Source organism: Garra rufa, chromosome 10 (assembly GCF_049309525.1).
Source record: "Garra rufa chromosome 10, GarRuf1.0, whole genome shotgun sequence".
In the NCBI taxonomy this organism is placed as follows: domain Eukaryota; kingdom Metazoa; phylum Chordata; class Actinopteri; order Cypriniformes; family Cyprinidae; genus Garra; species Garra rufa.
The window spans coordinates 9,674,780-9,694,942 of NC_133370.1; the positions used below are offsets into that span (position 1 = coordinate 9,674,780).

At 34.9% G+C, this 20,163-nt stretch overlaps 2 protein-coding genes and 3 non-coding genes across 13 annotated transcripts in view; 4 read left to right on the forward strand and 1 right to left on the reverse strand.

Moving 5' to 3' along the window:
- Nucleotides 1-2,171, forward strand: part of snorc (secondary ossification center associated regulator of chondrocyte maturation) — a 13,760-nt gene extending 11,589 nt beyond the window's left edge. Inside the window, exons 2-3 of the mRNA XM_073848471.1 lie at nt 1,106-1,276; nt 1,458-2,171. Coding sequence (XP_073704572.1) covers nt 1,106-1,276; nt 1,458-1,567 — 281 coding nt within the window. The 3' untranslated portion in view covers nt 1,568-2,171. The remainder of the gene's footprint in view (nt 1-1,105; nt 1,277-1,457) is intronic.
- A 1,897-nt stretch (nt 2,172-4,068) lies between these two features.
- On the forward strand, nt 4,069-4,140 carry trnap-agg (transfer RNA proline (anticodon AGG)). Its single transcript has one exon. It is a non-coding gene; the product is annotated as a tRNA-Pro (tRNA).
- Nucleotides 4,141-4,563: 423 nt separating this feature from the next.
- trnaw-cca (transfer RNA tryptophan (anticodon CCA)) lies at nt 4,564-4,635 on the reverse strand. The gene has a single exon. It is a non-coding gene; the product is annotated as a tRNA-Trp (tRNA).
- A 210-nt stretch (nt 4,636-4,845) lies between these two features.
- On the forward strand, nt 4,846-4,919 carry trnai-aau (transfer RNA isoleucine (anticodon AAU)). Its single transcript has one exon. It is a non-coding gene; the product is annotated as a tRNA-Ile (tRNA).
- Nucleotides 4,920-11,959: 7,040 nt separating this feature from the next.
- The window catches only part of pfkpb (phosphofructokinase, platelet b), a 29,455-nt gene continuing 21,251 nt past the window's right edge, over nt 11,960-20,163 (forward strand). For 3 of the 9 annotated variants that reach the window (XM_073849190.1, XM_073849193.1, XM_073849195.1), the window contains exons 1-8: nt 11,962-12,214; nt 13,416-13,489; nt 14,945-15,022; nt 16,516-16,705; nt 16,797-16,962; nt 17,158-17,202; nt 17,292-17,400; nt 19,480-19,575. In XM_073849190.1, the coding sequence (XP_073705291.1) occupies nt 12,130-12,214; nt 13,416-13,489; nt 14,945-15,022; nt 16,516-16,705; nt 16,797-16,962; nt 17,158-17,202; nt 17,292-17,400; nt 19,480-19,575 (843 nt within the window). In that variant the 5' untranslated portion in view covers nt 11,962-12,129. Of the gene's footprint in view, nt 12,215-13,415; nt 13,490-14,944; nt 15,023-16,515; nt 16,706-16,796; nt 16,963-17,157; nt 17,203-17,291; nt 17,401-19,322; nt 19,419-19,479; nt 19,576-20,163 lie in introns of all 9 variants that reach the window. The other 6 variants (XM_073849192.1, XM_073849198.1, XM_073849191.1 and 3 more) reach the window with 4 other exon arrangements.

Below are 20,163 nucleotides of genomic sequence, written 5' to 3' on the forward strand. Positions count from 1 at the left end.
ATTTATAACTATTATTAAGTTATTTAAATATATAATCTTCCTTTTTTTATTTGTTTTATTTATTTTTTATTTTTAGCCATTAGTAATTTATTTAAATATATCCTAGGTACTTTATGTATTTATTTACATGTATTTATATCTTTTGATTTATTTCTTTAGTATTCTAACTGTAAATATTATTAAGTTATTTAAATATATTAATATTAGTTTATTTTAATTTATTTACTTATTTAGTATTCTTACTTGTATAGCTATCATTTAGCTATTTACATAGATCATCCCAGGTTATTTATATACGTATTTATTATTTTTACTTGCAGCTATTACTAAGTTGTTTAAATATATAATTTTCCTTTCATTTGTTTTTTATTTTTTATTTTCTAATTTTAGTTGTAGCTATTAGTTCTTAAAATATATCCTAGGTACTTTATTTATTATTATTTACATGTATTTATATATTTTGATTTATTAGCATCCTGACTTGTAAATAATATTTAGTTATTTAAAAATATCATATTAGATTATTTTTTACTTATTTAGTATTTTTACTTGCAGCTATTATTAAGTTATTTAAATATATAATCTTGCCTTTTAAATATATATCTCACTTTTATTTGTTTTATTTATTACTATTTTTAGTTAAGTATATCATCCTAGGTACTTTAGTTATTTATATCTTTTGATTTATTTGTTTAGTATTCTAACTTACTTTTTTAAATATATCCTATTAGATTATTTTTTATATATTAATTTAGTAACTGTTTAGTTATTTACATATATCATCCCCAGTTATTTATTTATTTACTTATTATTTTTACTTGCAGCTATTATTATGTTATTTAAATATTTAATCTTCTTTTCATTTGTTTTTAAATTAATTTATTATTTACAATATTATGATAGTAAATAACATTTACTAAATTCTAAAAAAAAAAAAATCATTTATAAATATTTGTTGATTTTTTTTTTACTATTCTTAGTTGTGTTTTATATGTAATTTCTTTTATAAGGATATTTTTTCATTTGCCTTTGGAACGAAATAGCAGTATAAAACTGTTCTCTAACAATAAATATTGTTTTAATTTATTTTGTTATCTTCCATCAGAAACAGTTTCTGATTCCTCCCCTACGCTGCAAAATGATAACCAGGATACTCTATCCGGCGCTGGAGGCTTCGATATGACAACAAAAGTCCCTTTCCAAGACCCAACAGAAAACGCCTACACCTTTGATTATGAAGATGGAACACACACAATAACCCTGGAAGAGGAGGAAGGTAACATCACCACCAAATTACCGCTGAAATGTGCATGAAGATATCTTTCAGAATATAGATTTTTGTGCATTTACCAGAAGCTTTATCCAAAGCAAAGTTATATGGCATTATATAAAGTCTAGATTCATTCAAAGTTAATCTTATGGTGTTTGATTGACAGCTGTATTATATCTATTTTCAGTTGTGCTAGGGCCAGGAGCCATCACAGCTATCGTCATCGCTGTGTTCCTGGGAGCCTCTGTTCTTCTCGCCCTCATTGTGATCACCCTCCGAAAGTTCACTGCCTCTTAGAAAGGGACATGGTGTTTTCAATTCCTCCCTTTCTCAATCCCATCTCTCCTTTTTCCTCTGAACTGTATTTTCAAGTCTGTCTTTGGTTGAAGAGCCTTCGTGAAATGGATGTTTGCAGCTGCTCTTTACTGAGACCAGTTTCGTGATTTCCTTCCTCTATAAAACTCAAGAGAGACAACCAGACTAAGGCTGAACAAAAGGGCAATTATAATTTAGAGAAATTTTGGGTGACCATATTATCAATGTTGATATTTTATTGTAATAAAAAATATAGACTTTTTATTTTCAAAAGAAGGTAGAATCATTATATTAGTCTAACATTTTAAGATATAGTTTAGTTTAAGATACAATCCATGTGCACCTAGTTTTATTTTGTTTCTGTATTCTAACGTATACCAATTTCCAATTTTCTTGTCATTCTAGCCCATTTGTGTAAAGTGATCAAGTCCTTTAGATTTAAAGATAAAATAGGTGTGCATGTGTGTGTATGTACTGAGAGAGTCTTTGAGAGTGAGTGTTTTAATTCAACTTTTATACATAAACTGATGAATTTGTTTGCCACCTTGTGATTGGTCACTGAACCGATAAAAAAGACCATGTTTAATCCTCTTCCAAGAGTGGTTTCTTTCACATAGTTTTAATTTTCTTTTAATATTTAGAAATAATGCTTTACCATATGCCTATTTATATTCTCTTTATAGTCAGTTGAAAATGAAAGTTGAAATGTAGGCCTACCTCAACACCGCAAAAGCCTTTAAGCAGTGCTGTTTAGTTCATTTACTAACCCCTTGACGAAATGATATGTTAAATGCATGCACTTCATGTTGTTAAGAGCAATGAATGAGGTATATTTTATTTTCTTTGTATTTTTATATCAATATGGTGCAAGATTATCAATGTAAAGTCAAGATATCTGTTATAAACAAGTTAGGCAAAAAGGAATCTAAGTAGTCAGATTATATTAGCGTTTCTAACCTTTTACTACATTTTTATCATCTAATTTGAGATCTGTAATTGACTACAATTGGTATGTAATTGCCAAGCAAATAAAAGGGTATAGTTAACACTTTAATATAATATTTGTTACAATTGTAATGTAATAGTTCTTGTATTGTATATATTAGATATTATTAATATACTAGACATTTTGAACTTTTTAATTTTGTGACTTAAAGTGTGTTATTTTTAACATTTTATCTAGTTTGTGTACGTTTGTCATCATAACTCAAGTTTATTTTGAGTTTGTACTGGCTTTGTAGAACTGTGTCCTACAACCGGTTATTTAAAGATAACTAACTTACTTTCTTGTCTGGCTTAACAGAATAGAGGTTATAATTAACAAAATAGGAGTTACCCGGATGTGCAGCCATATTGGAGATACTCAGATGTAAACAACAGCATGTGTGCATGGTTAATGTATTACTGATAAGTTGTTCTGCTAATTTATGCTGTCTAAAACACAGGGAAAAAACATGTGGAAGCTGCTAAATCATATAAAGAAGGACTAGCTGCTGAAAAAACCAGCTAATACCAGCCTAGGCTGGTTGGCTGGTCTGAGCTGGTTTAACCTGGAAGTAGCTGGTTTTAGCTGGTCTCCCAGGCTGGTCAGGCTGTTTTTAGCTGGTGGTTTCCCAGCCTGACCAGCTAAGACCAGCCTGGCCAGGCTGGAAAAGTGGCCAAAACCCCTCTAAAACCAGCCTGCCTTCCAGCTATGACCAGCTAAAACCAGGCTGATTGACCAGCTAAAACCAGCCAACCAGCCAAGGCTGGTTTTAGCTGTTTTTTCGCCAGTAAGCAGGAAAGAGCATAGTATTTTGACAAACTAAAGTTAATAGGTGGTAAAGATATCTACAAGCAGTATTAATTAAGATATTAGCAAAATATTCCACCTACCTGACCAGAAATGAATAGAACAAACAGGAATGTTGTCAAGATTCTTACCCTGGAAATCTTGGTATAGTTTGGCCAACCACAAACTCCTTTCTTTCCTCAACTGTCTTTTTGCACTCTTCTCTGCTTGATTTGTTATCAATTTGGAAGTCTATAGTACTCCAAATGTTTTTCCTGGTCCGACCAATTAGTACAGCCCAAAACATGGCAATAATTGATCATTTTGAACAGCAGTTATTAGGAAAAATTGCGAATTTTGTTAGGTTCTGTGACATGTTTACGTTCAGTGCCGCCAATATAGCGAATGATGACGCGTCGTGAAAACAGTAGAAATATTATATATTATATATACACACTCTGTCTCTACTAAATATTTTGTGGAAAGATAGAACCAACGATGACATTATAAGTTGTATAAATCTGTTGTTAGAGTGAGCATTTTGGCGACTAAACGATAGCGATAAGGGTTTGTTATAGGGATAAAAAAAGAACATGGATGTAGAAAACATACTTGTGCCAAAGTGTAAGTGACTACCAGTAAGACGGTTTTAAACCGTTTGTAGTGAATTTAGTGAAGGACTTAGTATGTTATTAGAGCTTTTCAGCACATCGGCTCGTTGGTCTAGGGGTATGATTCTCGCTTAGGGTGCGAGAGGTCCCGGGTTCAAATCCCGGACGAGCCCTACTTTTGTTTTTTTACTTTTTAATATGTGCATTATTGAGATGTGGACTCTTCCTCAGAATTTTCTAAAAAACACAAAACATATATAAATATGTGGGAACAACATTTAATAAAGCTAAAGCTTGTTTAGTGTTAAAATTAGAGCTAGCCGTCAGCAGCCGTGCTAACGTACTTACAGCGCCTCTTTGTGGAAAAGAAATGCAAGGTCCATCCAATAGACCTTGTTTCAGTAGATCAGAAACAAGTAGCACTTCCTGAAAAGGTATTGACAAATAATGTACATTTAGGAAGGAAAAAAAGATTTAGATATTTATATAATGTGTTTTCCAGCTCTTATAATTAGTGACGAATCATTGGTTGTACTAATTTGCTGTAATAAGAAGCTGCCAAAATAAAACCAAGCTATGTATGAACAAAAATTACTTGACCCCGACGTGATTTGAACACGCAACCTTCTGATCTGGAGTCAGACGCGCTACCGTTGCGCCACGAGGTCAGTAGCAAATGTGTGTTGTAAACTGGTCTATGTCTGTTCACAGTCGCTAGCACGCCTATTCACATTTTGTGGTTTATATGCGTTTTAGGATGTAAATGAAGGCACAGACATATGTGGGAATGTATTTACTTATCGAACCAAAATGCTCGCTTGGCCGAGTAAATGTCACTGTTAAGAAGTTGTAAGTTAGTGGCATTGTCGTGCGAACATGGCCGGTTAGCTCAGTTGGTTAGAGCGTGGTGCTAATAACGCCAAGGTCGCGGGTTCGATCCCCGTACTGGCCAACTAGCTTTTTCACAATTAGCTTTAAGTTATTTTTTTTCAATACGTAATTTTAATATATAACGATACACAAGTTAAAATATTTCTCAAACACCAAAAATGGGGATTATAGACCATTACTAGTGAGTAAAACAAATAGCAAAATGGGCAAACAAATATTTTTAAATGTAAAATTCAGACATATATTTAAATCAAAAATCATTCACAATGTTGTATATACAACTGCTTCCTATTTGAAATAAATGTGTCTATGATTATTCATGATGCGAGATTTTTTTTCTCATGTGTGAGTGATTCTGAAACAACTGGAATGCTTGAATAAGTCATGGCTCAGTTAAGAAAGCAGTACTTTACAACCCTAAATGGTCATACTGCATGTAAGACCAGAGGCCAGTTTCTGCATCACATTCCAGCAAGCTATAATGGCATGGAGTCTCAAATGGTCATTTCTAAATACACAGTTGTGTAGACCTTTATTTTGAAAATATCTTTTATTTTGAACCATTCTAAAGAGGAAGTGACAGCTCATTAATTCAAACACATTCAACCTAAAAAAAATATGTTTTTTTAAGCTTGCTCACTCCACAGAAACTGGACATTTGTAAAAAAAAAAAATAACAACCATAAGATCTTCCAACCTGTGCAAACAAAGTGTGAAAGGTAAGTAAGCTATATTTGTTGGGTAAATTAAAATACTAAACTTGCACATTACAGTCAAATGGTAAGTAACTAGTTAAATTCACCAAGTGTGCACTATGGTTTTAAGGGGTCAAAGTGTTTATTGTTATATATATGAACTTAAGTACAAGTATGTTTTTGCAATTTTGCACTTACATAAAATTTTGGTCAGTTACCTAGATGCACAGCCATATTTGCGAAACTCAGATGTAAACAACAGCATGGATTGCAAGGTTAATGTACTACTCAATATGTTTTTCTGCTATTTTATGCAGTGCCTTGTGGAATTATTCATACCCCTTCATTTTTTTCACATTTTGTTATGTTGCTGCCTTATGTTAAACTACTTTAAATTACCTTTTCCCCACATCAATCTACACTCTCTACTCCACAATGGCAAAGCAAAAAATAGGTTTTTAACATTTGTGCAAATTTATTAAAAATAAAAAAACTGAAAAGATCCCGTTGCATAAGTATTCATACCCTTTTCTGGGACATTTTAGCTCAGGAGCATTCATATTGCTTCTAGATGTTACTACACTTCGAGTGGAGTTAAACTGTGGCAAATTCATTTGAATGAGTCTGATTTAGAAAGGCACACACCTCTCAGAAAAGGTCTAACAGCTGAAAATGCATATCAGAGCAAAAACCAAGTCCTGAGGTACTGCCTGTAGAGGTTAGTGACAGACTTGCATTAAGGCAATGATCTAGGGAAGAGTTCAGAAAAAAATCTGCTGCATTGAAGGTTCACAGAAGCATTATCCATAAAGGAAGACGATTGGAACAACTAGGACTCTAGAAAATGTCTGCCAGCCCCCATCCAAGCTGACAGAGCTTGAGGGGTGAAAAGGTGAGGCAAAGAATGGCAGATAATTGCCAAATGCAGATGTGCAAAGCTTGTCACATCATACCCAAAAAGACTTGAGGCTGTAAAGGTGCTTCAACTATGTACTGAGTTAAGGGTATGAATACTTATGCAATGTACTTATTTCAGTGTTTTATTTTTAATAAATTTGTAAAATTTGCAAATCTGGTTTTTGCTTTGTCATTATTATGGTGTATGGAGTGTAAATTGATGTGGGGAAAACTGATTTAAAGCAGTTTAACATAATGCTGCAACAAAACAAAATGTAAAAAAAATGAAGGGGTATGAATACTTTTGCAAGGCACTGTAGGTGGTTGACATACATACAAGCAGTATTAATTAAGATATTAGCGATATGTTAGATATGTTTTTCAAGTCCGGCCAGTTAGTACATTTAGAAATTGTGGTAAAGAAAAAAGAGCATGTATTGCCACAGCACATACTCTGGCTAAAACTCTGTTAAAAACGCGTCTCTCTGGTCAGCCTAGGGTCCGAGATATGCCAAAAAAACAATCGGCACTACCAACCTTTCCACAGATAACCAAACAGTGTTCCAACCAATCAGCGTCAGGGGTTTGGTGTTGTGGACTTTCCTACTGGTGCAGGGATGTGAGGGAGGCGGAGCGAAACACAAACACCTTTTGTTCGTCAGTTTTTTGCACTCTTCTCCTTGATTTGTTATAACTTTTGGCAGTCTACACTCCAAATGTTTTTCAAGTCCGGCCAGTTAGTACATTTAGAAATTGTGGTAAAGAAAAAAGAGCATGTATTGCCACAGCACATACTCTGGCTTCATGTTACCAGGATTATCCGATCACTGTGTCACAGCCTGACCTACAGCAACTGTCAGACATGTCATGCTGCACTCGCTCTTGCTCACTTTATCTTTGTGCTCTGTGTTGTAGACAGACGTCCCACCCTTCGGCAGACTGAGAAGCAGAGTTAGGCCTGATAAGGATAAAAACCGAGCACACATCCACACACACTCACGCCCCTAATGCTTTCTATTTTTTCATCAACAAGCCCTATTTTCTTTTTCAAAGCTTTAAAGATGTTTTAAGGCAGGGCTGATTTATAGACTGGGAATGAGGCCTCAAAAGAGCATCAGGTCGTGAGTCTTGAGATTATCAAAGGACGCTGAACACCAGGACTCCTGCCGCATACAGTGAGAGCTGACCACTAGGGCCACCACTTTCTATTTTTAGTCATATATCATTAGTCTTGCTTCCCTTATTTATTTATTTATTTTTACATTTAAACCACTCTTGTTCCTTCAAGAAGGATATGGGGTTGACCGCAAAGAGCAGGGCCCCCAAATGTGTCCAGGGTTTTCAGTCTAAATCTAATACTCATTATGAGAGTAAAATGTAACATGCTTTATTTATTTATCTATTTATCATTGTTATTAATGTCAGTACAGGTAATCGAAATGGTGATTATAGGCATTGAATAGACAGCAAAAAGCTGTTAACATCCTTCTTATTTCAGAATTATATGTTGAGTAATTAAAGAAATTACACAACCCAAGCTCCATTGTTTCCTGTTAAACCTAGTGGTGCAATGCTGTGTTGGGTGCTCTTCTTTAAAGACTTATGACTTACAATGGCATTACGTAGCTTAGGCATATTTTTAAAAATAGTAAGAATCATCATCATTAGAACATGCAAACATGTTAAATTCTCTAATATTGCATAGTTCATCTAAGAATTTTAATTCTGTCATCAGTTTGACAGTAACCAGTTGACTGTATAGCTAATGACTTCCATTATATTTTTTCCATACTATACAATGGCTACCGTCAGCTGTTTCATTTACACTACCAAGTTTTTGAACAGTAATATTTTTTTATGTTGTTAAAGAAGTCTCTTTTCCTCACCAAGCCTTCAAAATACAGCAAAGATTGTTTAATATATTTACTGTTTTGAATATATTTTAAAATGTAATTTATTCCTGTGATTTCAAAGCTCAGTTTTTAGCATCATTACTCCAGTCACAAGGTCCTTCAGAAATCATTCTAATATTCTGATTTGCTGCTCAAAAAACATTTATTATTATTATTATTATGTTGAAAACAGCTGAGTAGAAGGTTTCAGGTTTTTCAGGTTTTCTTTGATGAATAGAAAGTTCAGAAGAACAGCAATAGATGGTAATGTTTTTTTTTTTTTTTATCCAAAACAAACAAACAAACAAACACACACACACACACACACACACACACACACACACACACACACACACACACACACACATGTTGGGTTTACATGTTTTATGGGGACATTCCATAGGCGTAATGGTTTTTATACTGTACAAACCGTACTTTCTATCGCCCTACACCTACCCTACACCTAAACCTAGCCCTCACAGGAGATTGTGCACACTTTTACTTCCTCAAAAAAACTCATTGTGCATGATTTATAAGCCTGTTTCCTCATGGGGACCTAAGAAATGTCCCCGCAAGGTTAAAATCTACTGGTATTCCTATCCTTGTGGGGACATTTGGTCCCCATAACGTGATGAATACCAGGTACACACACACACACACACACACACACACACACACACACACACACACACACACACACACACACTACCAGTCAAAGGTAGTGGTAGTGACTGGTAGTGTATATATACAATATATGTGTACTTAGGATCAAACAAATGCAGGTTTGGTGAGCAGAAGAGTTTTGTTTTTGAACAAAACATTAAAAATCTTACTGTTCAAAATTGTTTGAGTTGTAGTGTGCATTCTTCAAAATAGCTTCTTTTGTGTTCAACACATGCAATTTGGAATAACATGAGGGTGAGTAGGCTTTTTTTATTTTTGTTGAACTATCATTTAAAGCAAATGCATATAGTTTTGTGTATATATATTTGTGCATATATTTTTTGTGACTTTGAAGTGAGTGAAACTCACTGCCAGTTATATATCACTGTGGTAATTATAGTTCTGCTGTCCTGAAGCAATCCGCCCATTTCTTGGAATTTCGTACCTGCTCATTATACAGTGCGAAGCGTGGGAAAGAAACCATAATTATTTAGTACTGATATGTCAAAGGATTAGTTCACTTCCAGAATGAACATTTCCTCATAATTTACTCACCCCCTTGTCATCCAAGATGTTAATGTCTTTCTTCCTTCAGTCGTAAGGAAATTATGTTTTTTGAGGAAAACATTTCAGGATTTCTCTCCATATAATGGACTTCTATGGTGCCCCCGAGTTTGAACTTCCAAATGCAGTTTAAATGCAGCTAGGGCTGTCGCGATAACCGCAATATCGCAATACCGCGCTATTGACGTGCATAACCGCAGAGGAATGCAACAACCGCAGCAACCGCGATATTTGCCTGTTTTCTTTTTTCCTAAGGATTTGCCCTTCTCACTTAATGCCTGTGCACTGAATATTAAATTAGTAATAAGTTAGTAATGATAACATAATGTGTTTATTATGAGGCTCAGTAGATATGCACTTAACAAGCCTAAACAGACAGCGAATGAGAGAGAGATCGACTGAGCATGTGCGATTACCTGCGTCTGTCTTTCAGATCGAGTCATGCATGTATGTGAAACTAGCTTGTCATGTCCAAGGAAAGTGAAATCTCTGTCTTAACATCGGTGCTCTGCTGGTCAGCTGAGCCTTTAAAAGTGGCGATTAAAGTTAAAATGATTTTAACATCGTGTTTCATTACGTCTCTCTTTGAATAAATAAGCGTTTTTGAACGTACAGTTGAATGAACGGATTAAAGACTTACTCAAAGATAGTCTCTTGCCTCCATCTTGTGGCGTAAAAATGAAACTGCACTGACTGACAGCTCGCCTAAAACACGCAGGTGACATACTGACAGAAAGTCTCTCGCCCAGTCAGACTCGAGGGTGCGCGCTAACTGTTATATACACGAAGATTTCAGATGCAAAGCCTCTAAGTATTTCTGACATTTTTCTTCAAAATTTGCATTTCTTACTGGCTAGGTTTCTATGTAAGTACTGTTTACTTCACTTCATATATCAACGCGATTTGGTTTCGGTTTATTGATTTCTGAATATGACCTTACATTGTAACAGCATACACACAATTATATGGCGGTAATACCGCATACCGCGCTACTGAGCCACTCAAAATTACCGCAAGGGAAATTCCTTAACCGCGACAGCCCTAAATGCAGCTTCAAAGGACTCTAAATGATCCAAGCTGAGGAAGATGGGTCTTATCTAGTGAAAAGATTGGTTATTTTCTAAAAACATTTACAATTTATATACTTTTTAATCTCTACACAGACACACAGAGCTAGACAAGACGCGCATTTGAGGTTAAAAAGTATATAAATTGTAATTAAAAAAAATATATATAATAACCCATCGTTTTGCTAGATAAGACCCAAGACCCTTCTTTCCTCCGCTGTGATCGTTTATAGCCCTTTGAAGCTGCGTTTTGGACGTTCAAACTCGGGGGCACCATAGAAGTCCATTACATGGAGAGAAATCTGGAAATGTTTTCCTCAAAAAACAATTTCCTTACCACTGAAGAAAGAAAGACATGAACATCTTGGATGACAAGGGGGTGAATACATTATGTGTAATTTTTTGTTCGGAAAGTGAACTACTCCTTTAAGTCCAATCTATGGAGAAAAATCCTGGAATGTTGTCCTCATAAGCCTTTCTTTACAACTAAAAAAAGAAAGAAATGAACATGGTGGTGAGTAAATTATCAGATTTTTTTTTACTCTGGAATTTACAGTTGTTTAAAAAAATATGTATTTAGCACTTTGTAAATTCGTTGTTTCCCTACTGTCAGCATCATGTGTTTGCCCTTTGCTTGCTGGAAGTCTTCACAAACCTGTTTGTTTCTATGACAAAGAAATGCACCCCCCCCCCCAATCGCTCTCTCTCTCTCTCTCTCTCTCTCTCTCTCTCTCTCTCTCTCTCTCTCTCTCTCTCTCTCTCTCTCTCTCTCTCTCTCTCTCTCTCTCTCTCTCACACACACACACACACACACACACACACACACACACTACGAAAATATTTCCTGACGGGAAATGTCAAGGACATCCACAGATTCTGTGTGTAAGTGGCCTTCAGGAAGAATTCCTGCTCACATTTGCCAGAGCTTCACCTTTTGTTGACTGGGTTTTGTTTGCTATGTAGGTGTTCTATAGATAGTAGATTGTACTTCTAGGTCACATATTTCGTCTGTTTTGTCACCACGAACTATCCCCCCCCCCCCCCCCCCCAACTAATTTCATAACTGAAACTACTTCCTTAATAACAGTAACTTGATCAGTTTTTCTATATGCAGCAAGAAGTATAAAAGAATGTCTTGTTGCATTTACAGTAGGCTGTGTTTGTGGTAAATTCTATTATAATAACTCTAAAATTGATGAAAGCAAATTAGGACTTCCTTGTCACTTCTTTAATCCCAGCAACGCAAGGCAATTGGTCTAAATTCGTCCAGATGAGACGTGATCCGAAGGACTATTGCATGATGCTGCTGTCAATCCAGAATGGGGCGGTAGATGTAAGCCTACCGGACAGTGAGAGGCGCCGAAGCGCACGTCCGACACCGGAGGAGAAGTTGATCGGCGGAGCCTTTTATCCTCTCCAGCCTGCTTTGGATTGCTCTCACCTCACCCGGGAATTAAAGGCATTGCTCTGTTTGCAAACACATCTGTGCAATAATGCCGGACACCAAAAAATTCATCGAGAACCTCTCTGGAGCAGGGAAGTCTATCGGCGTTCTGACAAGTGGTGGAGATGCTCAAGGTAGCCTATGTTTTTATTCTCTTTAACAAACCGATTAGGTTGTCAAGAGTGGTGTTTGCATTGATTTGCTGTTCACAACTATTGATTTTAGCTTACCACATATTGGCAAAACTGAGCCAGTGCAACAGATGTTAAAAGAAAAAAGGCGAGGCAGTTCCGGGCTTTTAAACTAATGCTCATTACTTCATCACCTTTTAATAGCGATTCCGAAATATCTTAGCCTAATTGTTTAGTTTTAGAACACGTTTTAATATTTTAGAGCTAACCCACATAATTCTAACAGTTTATTATTCGTGTGATTAAAATAATTAAAGTTGCATCACTAAGAGTCTTGCACTCGAGCGTCATGACAACGCGTAAACAGCGACTTTGAATTAAATATTTATGCATTTACGTGACGCAGCATTTCATATACGCTATTTTATGTATTATTGTATTTGCATTGTCATTCATTGAAGTAATGAATGAATAAAAATATGCAAATTCAAATTCGTTCAGATCGAACTATCTGTTGCATGTTTCCCTCACCTGGTTTTCAATGCGTCTTTGCGCGCATATTATGTCACGATGAATATATCATTGGGAAGAATGTGTGCGTGTCTACGTGATGGCAGGCAAGTATTAGAGCGAGACTCCCATGATGCCATGATCACGTGGAAAAAACCGACGGCATCCCGAGCATGAGTGTGCGCGAGTTAAGGTTAAAAGCCGCGGGATAGTCGTTTCCGTTCAATGCCTGAATGCTCTTTTTAAAAGCAAGTCTCATGTCGGTCGTTCATTCTTATTGAACTCACCAGAAAACGTGGCGTAATGCAATGTCTGACTTCCTTCCTGCATCCCAGTCAAAACAGACAAGTGCATTTTACGAAGCTAACGATGCTATTAAAGTACATCTGTATTATGCAGCTACTCCTGGAGTTTCCACTTTTGACCCTTTTACCTTTTTAGTTTGGTTCTGGGTCTGATGGCACTATGTTTCCTAGCAACGGTTTCCTGGCAGCAGCCCTCCCATCACTATGGGTTAGGCTGGACATAACCTCAGGGGAGCAGATGCTTGATTCAGCTTGTCAGGTCACAGCACTGTAGGGAACATACTAAGTAGAGCCTGCAGTCTTTTACACTTTTAAGAGCCAATAGATTATGTTTACACAGTTTGATGCATTAAAAATTGAGAGTGAGCAGTCTTTCTGTGTTCTTGTAGGAATGAATGCTGCCGTGAGGGCAGTGGTCAGAATGGGAATCTACGTGGGAGCAAAAGTTTATTTCATCCATGAGGTGATTTTTGTCTTTTCTAATTCCTAGAGGAAAAATAATACAATTTATTTATAGGAGCCTTTTGTCACACTCAAGGACACCCTACAAGCACAATAAAATAACAAAAAATTTTTTTAATGTTATGCTCTGTAAAAATTACACTACCAGTCAAAAGATTTTTTTTTTTTTAAAGAAGTCTCTTCTGCTCACCTAGCCTCAAAGTAATGCAAAAACAGTAATTTTTTTTAAATATATTTTACTATTTTAAATAACTGTGTCTATTTGAATATATTTTAAAATGCAATTTATTCCTGTGATTAAAGCTGAATTTTTAGAATATTACTCCAGTCTTCAGTGTCATATGATCCTTCTGAAATCATTCGAATATGCTCATTTGCTGTTTTTTATTTTATTATTATCATATTTTTAAGCATTTATTTGAAATATATAAATAAAAAAATTAACATTATAGTCAGTCTAATTTTTTGGGGGAAAGAAATTATAGAAATTTATACTTTTATTTAGCAGGGATGCTTTAAATTGATCAAAATGATGATAAAGACATTTATAATGTTACAAAAAGATTTCTATCTTAGATAAATGCTGTTCTTCTGAACTTTCTATTCACCAAAGAAACCTGAAAAAATAATTAATAATAATAAATGTTTTTGAGCATCAAATCAGAATATTAGAATGATTTCTGAAGGATCATGTGACTGGAGTAATGTGCTAAAAATCAGCTTTGAAATCACAGGAATAAATTACATTTTCAAATATATTCAAATAGAAAACAGTTATTTTAAATAGTAAAAATATTTCAACATTTCACTGGTTTTGCTGTACTTTGGATCAAATAAATTCAGGCTTGGCAAGCAGAAGAGACTACTTTAAAGGTTGTATCAGCGATTTCTAGCCTAAAACATAAAGTGTCAATTTCAGCTGACCTTTCTTCACGATCCGCTCGCTGCCTGCCCCATAAATTGTCTGTGAAAAAACCGCGTCTCTCTGGTCAGCCTAGGGTCCGAGATATGCCAAAAAAACAAAGTCCACAACACCAAACCCCTGACGCTGATTGGTTGGAACACTGTTTGTTTATCTGTGGAAAGGTTGGTAGTGCCGATTGTTTTTTTTGGCATATCTCGGACCCTAGGCTGACCAGAGAGACGCGGTTTTTTCACAGACAATTTATGGGGCAGGCAGCGAGCGGATCGTGAAGAAAGGTCAGCTGAAATTGACACTTTATGTTTCAGGCTAGAAATCACTGATACAACCTTTAAAACACATAAAAAAACTTACTGTTCAAAATCTTTTCACTGGGACATTGACATCATGCAAGCAGCATTATTTCTGTGGATCTCAAAGACCGTACATTAAAGCTTGTAACAGATAAAAAGGCATCTGTTCTGTGGTTGCCTTGGTAAAATGAAAATGAATTCAGGTTTTTTTATGATGTTACAATGAGTGGTTCTTTCTCAGGGCTACCAGGGCATGGTGGATGGAGGTGACAACATCGAAGAGGCATCATGGGAAAGTGTTTCCAGTATGCTACAAGTGGTAAGCAGATTGCAATAGTTAAGTCTCTTAAGATAAAATAACACAAAAATTAGCAAACATAGAGAAGATACATTGAAGGGTTGTTGCATAGAACTGCACGATTCTTGATCTGCTTCAAACAAAATATTTATTAATTCAAACTAATTAAAAAATTAGTCAAAAAAATTTAATTATAAAACAGTTGAATAAAGACTCACTCATTAAGACTTTATTTAGTAGTAAATGAATCTGTTTTTGAACAAATCTTTTGAATGAATTATTTAAGACAAAACATTTTGTCACAACCTTAAAGGATGGTTCACCCAAAAATGAAAATTTTCTGTCAGGTTACTCACCCTCAAAGACATTTAGGTGACTTTTTTTCTTCAGTAGAACAGTAAAAAAGTTGGTCCTAGGCGATTTATAAATTGCAAGTCAGCAGCTTGTTTTTGAGTTCTTAAGAAGCGAAACGATCAGTCTGTTCAAGAAACTGAACATTATTTGCAACATTATTAACTGTAATCCATTTTGTCAGTAAACAGGGAAATACAAATTTTTATTTCCGCAAACTAGCAGGGCTCTGCGCTTTTCTTTTTATGTGTCAAACTTTAGGAGTCAAACACAGTCAAACTTTCAGAAGCACCTTCTAATCAATAATCAAATAATGTAAAAAATAAAAATAAAAAATTAGCCTTCTTATTACAAGGTTATAATTGACTCCTTACAGTGATTTACAGAGGATTTTTGTTTTTACCTTTGTAATGGCATTTTTCTAACTTATGTTAGGTATGTCAGCTTTAATGTCAATTTTTTAAAATTATATTTTATAAACTTTTTAAAATTTGTAATTAAAACAACAGAATGAGAACAATTAGAATAAGTTAACCAATCAAATGAAATCAGTGATAACTAAATGAATATGTACTACAGAAGAAAAGTAAAAAGTAGTAAAAAGTAAGAAAAGTAGCTTGTAGGTGTATTTTCAGATGTTTAATGAGGCTCAGTGGTGGCATGAGTTCCTTTAAAATAATTAATTCATGTTGAGATTAATGTTTTAAATATAAAATTTTGAATATAGAAATATTAAATTATTTAAATAACTGAAAAGATACTTCAAAAATGAAACTAAAACTGCCATTCATTTGATTCGTTAGAATGGCTGATTCATTTAGAAATAAAGCAAGTGTCTTTATGAATAGAAAATTGAATCATTGACTCACTAGATTCGTTTAAAAATGCACGTTCATTCATAAACGAAACAACGGTGTGTTTTAATGGAGATGCTCACTTGTTTCAAACTATTTTTGATGATGAAATAGAGTAAAATCAGGCAATAGTGTTATAGTCAGACATAATCACGCAGTACACAATGGTATTATTCAATCACCTAAGAATATCATGTAAAATGTTGGTATTATAAATCTTAAAATTACATAAAAAAAACCCAAAATACTTTTTTATTTTAATTCAAAATGAAAAACATATATTTTCTTAATATTACTGCATGTGTGCAGGGTGGCACTGTGATTGGCAGCGCCCGCTGTAAGGATTTTCGCACCCACGAGGGGCGTTTGCGTGCTGCTCTGAACCTGGTCCAGCGTGGTATCTCTAACCTCTGTGTGATTGGTGGAGATGGCAGTTTGACCGGGGCTAATCTCTTCAGGGAGGAGTGGAGCGGATTGTTGGATGAGCTCGTCCAATCAGGTAGCAGAGTGGGAGGAACTTATAAATGGAATGAGGAATTGTAATTTGTTACTGTACTGAAAAGTATAATACTTTTCCGTATTTCTCCCAGGTGAAATCAGTGAAGAGGCTGCCCAAACTCATTCTGCGCTGCATATCGTTGGGATGGTGGGCTCCATAGACAATGATTTCTGCGGGACAGATATGACCATTGGCACTGACTCAGCACTGCACAGGATCATAGAGGTGGTGGATGCCATAATGACCACGGCACAAAGGTATTGTATATACAAAAAATGAGTGAGTAAGCATACAATCTTTTAAAATGTTTAAAAAAAATCATAATTATTCCATACTTTTGACTAGTAGTGTAAATGCATTTTAAACATTAAATACATTAGACATGGTTTTGAATGCTTAAAGCCTGTCATTAAAGATAAATTGAGTTTTTTTATTCATATTGTGTCTTTTAGTCATCAGAGGACCTTTGTGCTGGAGGTCATGGGAAGACACTGTGGGTAAGACCCTCGACTAGAACACTCAAAAAGAAACATGCATTATACATAAAAATCAGCATTAAACTGTGTCTGTATGTATGTGTGTGTAGGTATCTAGCATTAGTCAGTGCTCTTGCGTGTGGAGCTGACTGGGTGCTGATTCCTGAAATGCCTCCCAAAGATGGCTGGGAGGAACAGATGTGTCACAAACTATCAGAGGTAACCCACTCACACATAAACATGCACACAAAGCCTACAGCTGTGCTCAGACGAACTCAGATGCAGAGGTTATTAACCTAATTACATTATTCGGATAAGTCAGTACTCCAGTTGTTTTTAAACCAGTAACAAGCTGCCATTTATAGCAGTCGCAGTGTAGCATGAACAAACTTTACATAATTTTTGCTTTATATTGTGCATAGAGCCTTGCAATTGAGGAAGCTGAGGAAATTAGCATTTATTGGTTTTATTCAAAGCGATTTACAAATGAGAAGCTTCACACACAATTTGAATTTCAAGTGTAAGCTAAAGCTGAAATGTAAAGAAAGTGAGAACTATATTATAAATCTCTCTCTCTCTCTCTCTCTCTCTATATATATATATATATTTATATATACATATATATTAAAAGAGGAAGTGCCTTTGTCTATGGTCTTTAATTAATGTTTTTCTTTTTTGTTTGGCATTGTAATTATTTTAGTAAGGCACCACATTCGCAAAAGAAACATTTAATTATATAATCTAAATGAATTAAATAATAAATAAATGAGTGTTGTTTAGATCTATTCATTTAGATTGGATTTTTAGTTTAATAATAACTTAAGTTTGATGCTGTCACCAGGGTTCGTACAAGGTGCTTAAAGTACTTGAATTGGACTTTTTGAAATTTAAGGCCTGAACATAGCAATATTCCTGAAGAGGTACTTGAAAAGTGCTTGAATTATTGGAATATAATGTATCTATGAAATAAGGGTTTAATTTTGTCAATAAGCACATATTTTTATGCAAAATTTAAAAAACATACCTTTTTCAGTTCTTTCAGTCAGAAAACTGTTGAGCTAGCAGGTATTACTGCCAGTGTCATGTAAACATGGCTGAAGATGCAAAAAGTGGAACAGATGAACTAAGTCAAATGAGTCATTTACGCTGGAACCGCTCCGATTGATTCAAACTTGTGACTTTGATCATTAATTTCAAGCGATTCACTAGCAAAAATCAGAACAATTAAAAGAGCCATTCATTTTTGAATTTCAGTATTGCTTGTAACAATTTTAAAAGAACATAGCGATGGGTGAAACTGAGCATTTCGAAACTCCGAATCAGAAACCGTTGCATTGCAAAATTATTCACTGAATCATTCGTGAATCATTTCACTCTTTAAATGCGACATGCAAAGTTCCGATCTAAGTCAAATGATTAGTGATCTGAGACCTGATCTGAAATGATGGTTTGTGAATCATTAATCAGATCAGAATCATTTGATTTAGTTCCGAACTTCGGAGCGGGTTTTGTGTTTTAGATCGGAACTTCGATTCAGATCATTTTTTTTTTCAGATCATCTTTATTTTCTTAAACAGTAGAAAACATCAAATTATTAAGGCAGTAGAGTTATTAAAACAAAACAAAGAAAGTAAACAAAGTAATCCCTTTAAAAAATTAACCATGGTTTTACCATACTTAAAGTGTAGTATACGTTGTAATACTTTTTAATTTGTAATACTTCACATGTGCTTCACTTTATTTTTGCCCTTTTTTGTTAATATGTTTTTATCTATTTTTCTCTTTTATAGAATTTGAAATAGAAGACATTGTTTGATAAGTGAGATCTCTGATCAAGTCCTTGAAAATAAAAAAGTCCTTGAAAGTCCTGGAATTTCATTTTACAGTATTTGTATGAACTGAATCACATAATCTGGCATTTAGAAAACCCAATAGCATACAGCTTCTTCGCAGTTAGCTAGCTAGTGTAGTAAACCTTTTTTTTTTGACACTGCTACTTAAACAATACTACTTATTGGCTTGGCTAGAATCAGTTTCCCCAAGCTGCCATGCACATACATGAAAACTTACACAACACTGTCATGCATATATGCGAATGCACACGCACAGCTTGTTTCAGTTCTCCAGTGTTTGTCCCGCAGAGCCGTTTTCGAGGTTCTCGTCTTAATATAATCATAGTGGCCGAGGGAGCCACTGACAGACATGGAAACCCCATCAGCTCTAATGCAGTGAAAGATGTGAGTATCCTCTCCCTGTTCTCACCAGTGTGAATGTGTATACGCTTTTTTCCCCTTGTAGAATCGTGCTGATAAGAAACGGCTTAATATCATCATAGTAGCTGAAGGTGCAATAGACCAAAACAACAAGCCCATAACCACAGAACTTATAAAGGACGTGAGTAATGCACAACTACATCACATTCATGTTAAATGAGCATAGAAATGACTGTTTACCTTCACTTACATTTAAAAAAACAAAAAACAAAATGTGTTTTGTATTTGAGTTTTGGTAGACATTTTCTTTTTGTGCAAATATGTAATAACTGTATGATTTTCCATATTATACTTCCTTTCATTTAATGGACTGATTGTAACAGTTGTGATCAGCATGTCGTTTACTTAAAGTCACTTTAAGTTTACTTTAGGAAGCTATTAAGTTATGCACAGTTTCTCCTGCAGCAGTTGTGTCTGTGGTTATGTCTGCTGAGCTTGCCTATAACCCCTTTAGAAATATTGCTTTTTTATGCATGTGTTTTTAATTTGGGGTTGGGTTTCTATGTTCAGTCCAACATTAATAATTAATACATCTACTTTCCTGTGTTTTTAAAGAAATTGATACCTTTATTTAGCAAGGATGCTTTAAATTGATCCAAAGTGACAGAAAAGACATTTGCATTGTTGCAGAAAAATTTAGTTTTAATAAATGCTGTTTTTAAGAATAAGAATGTTTTATTAAGCAGCAAATTATCATCTTAGAATCATT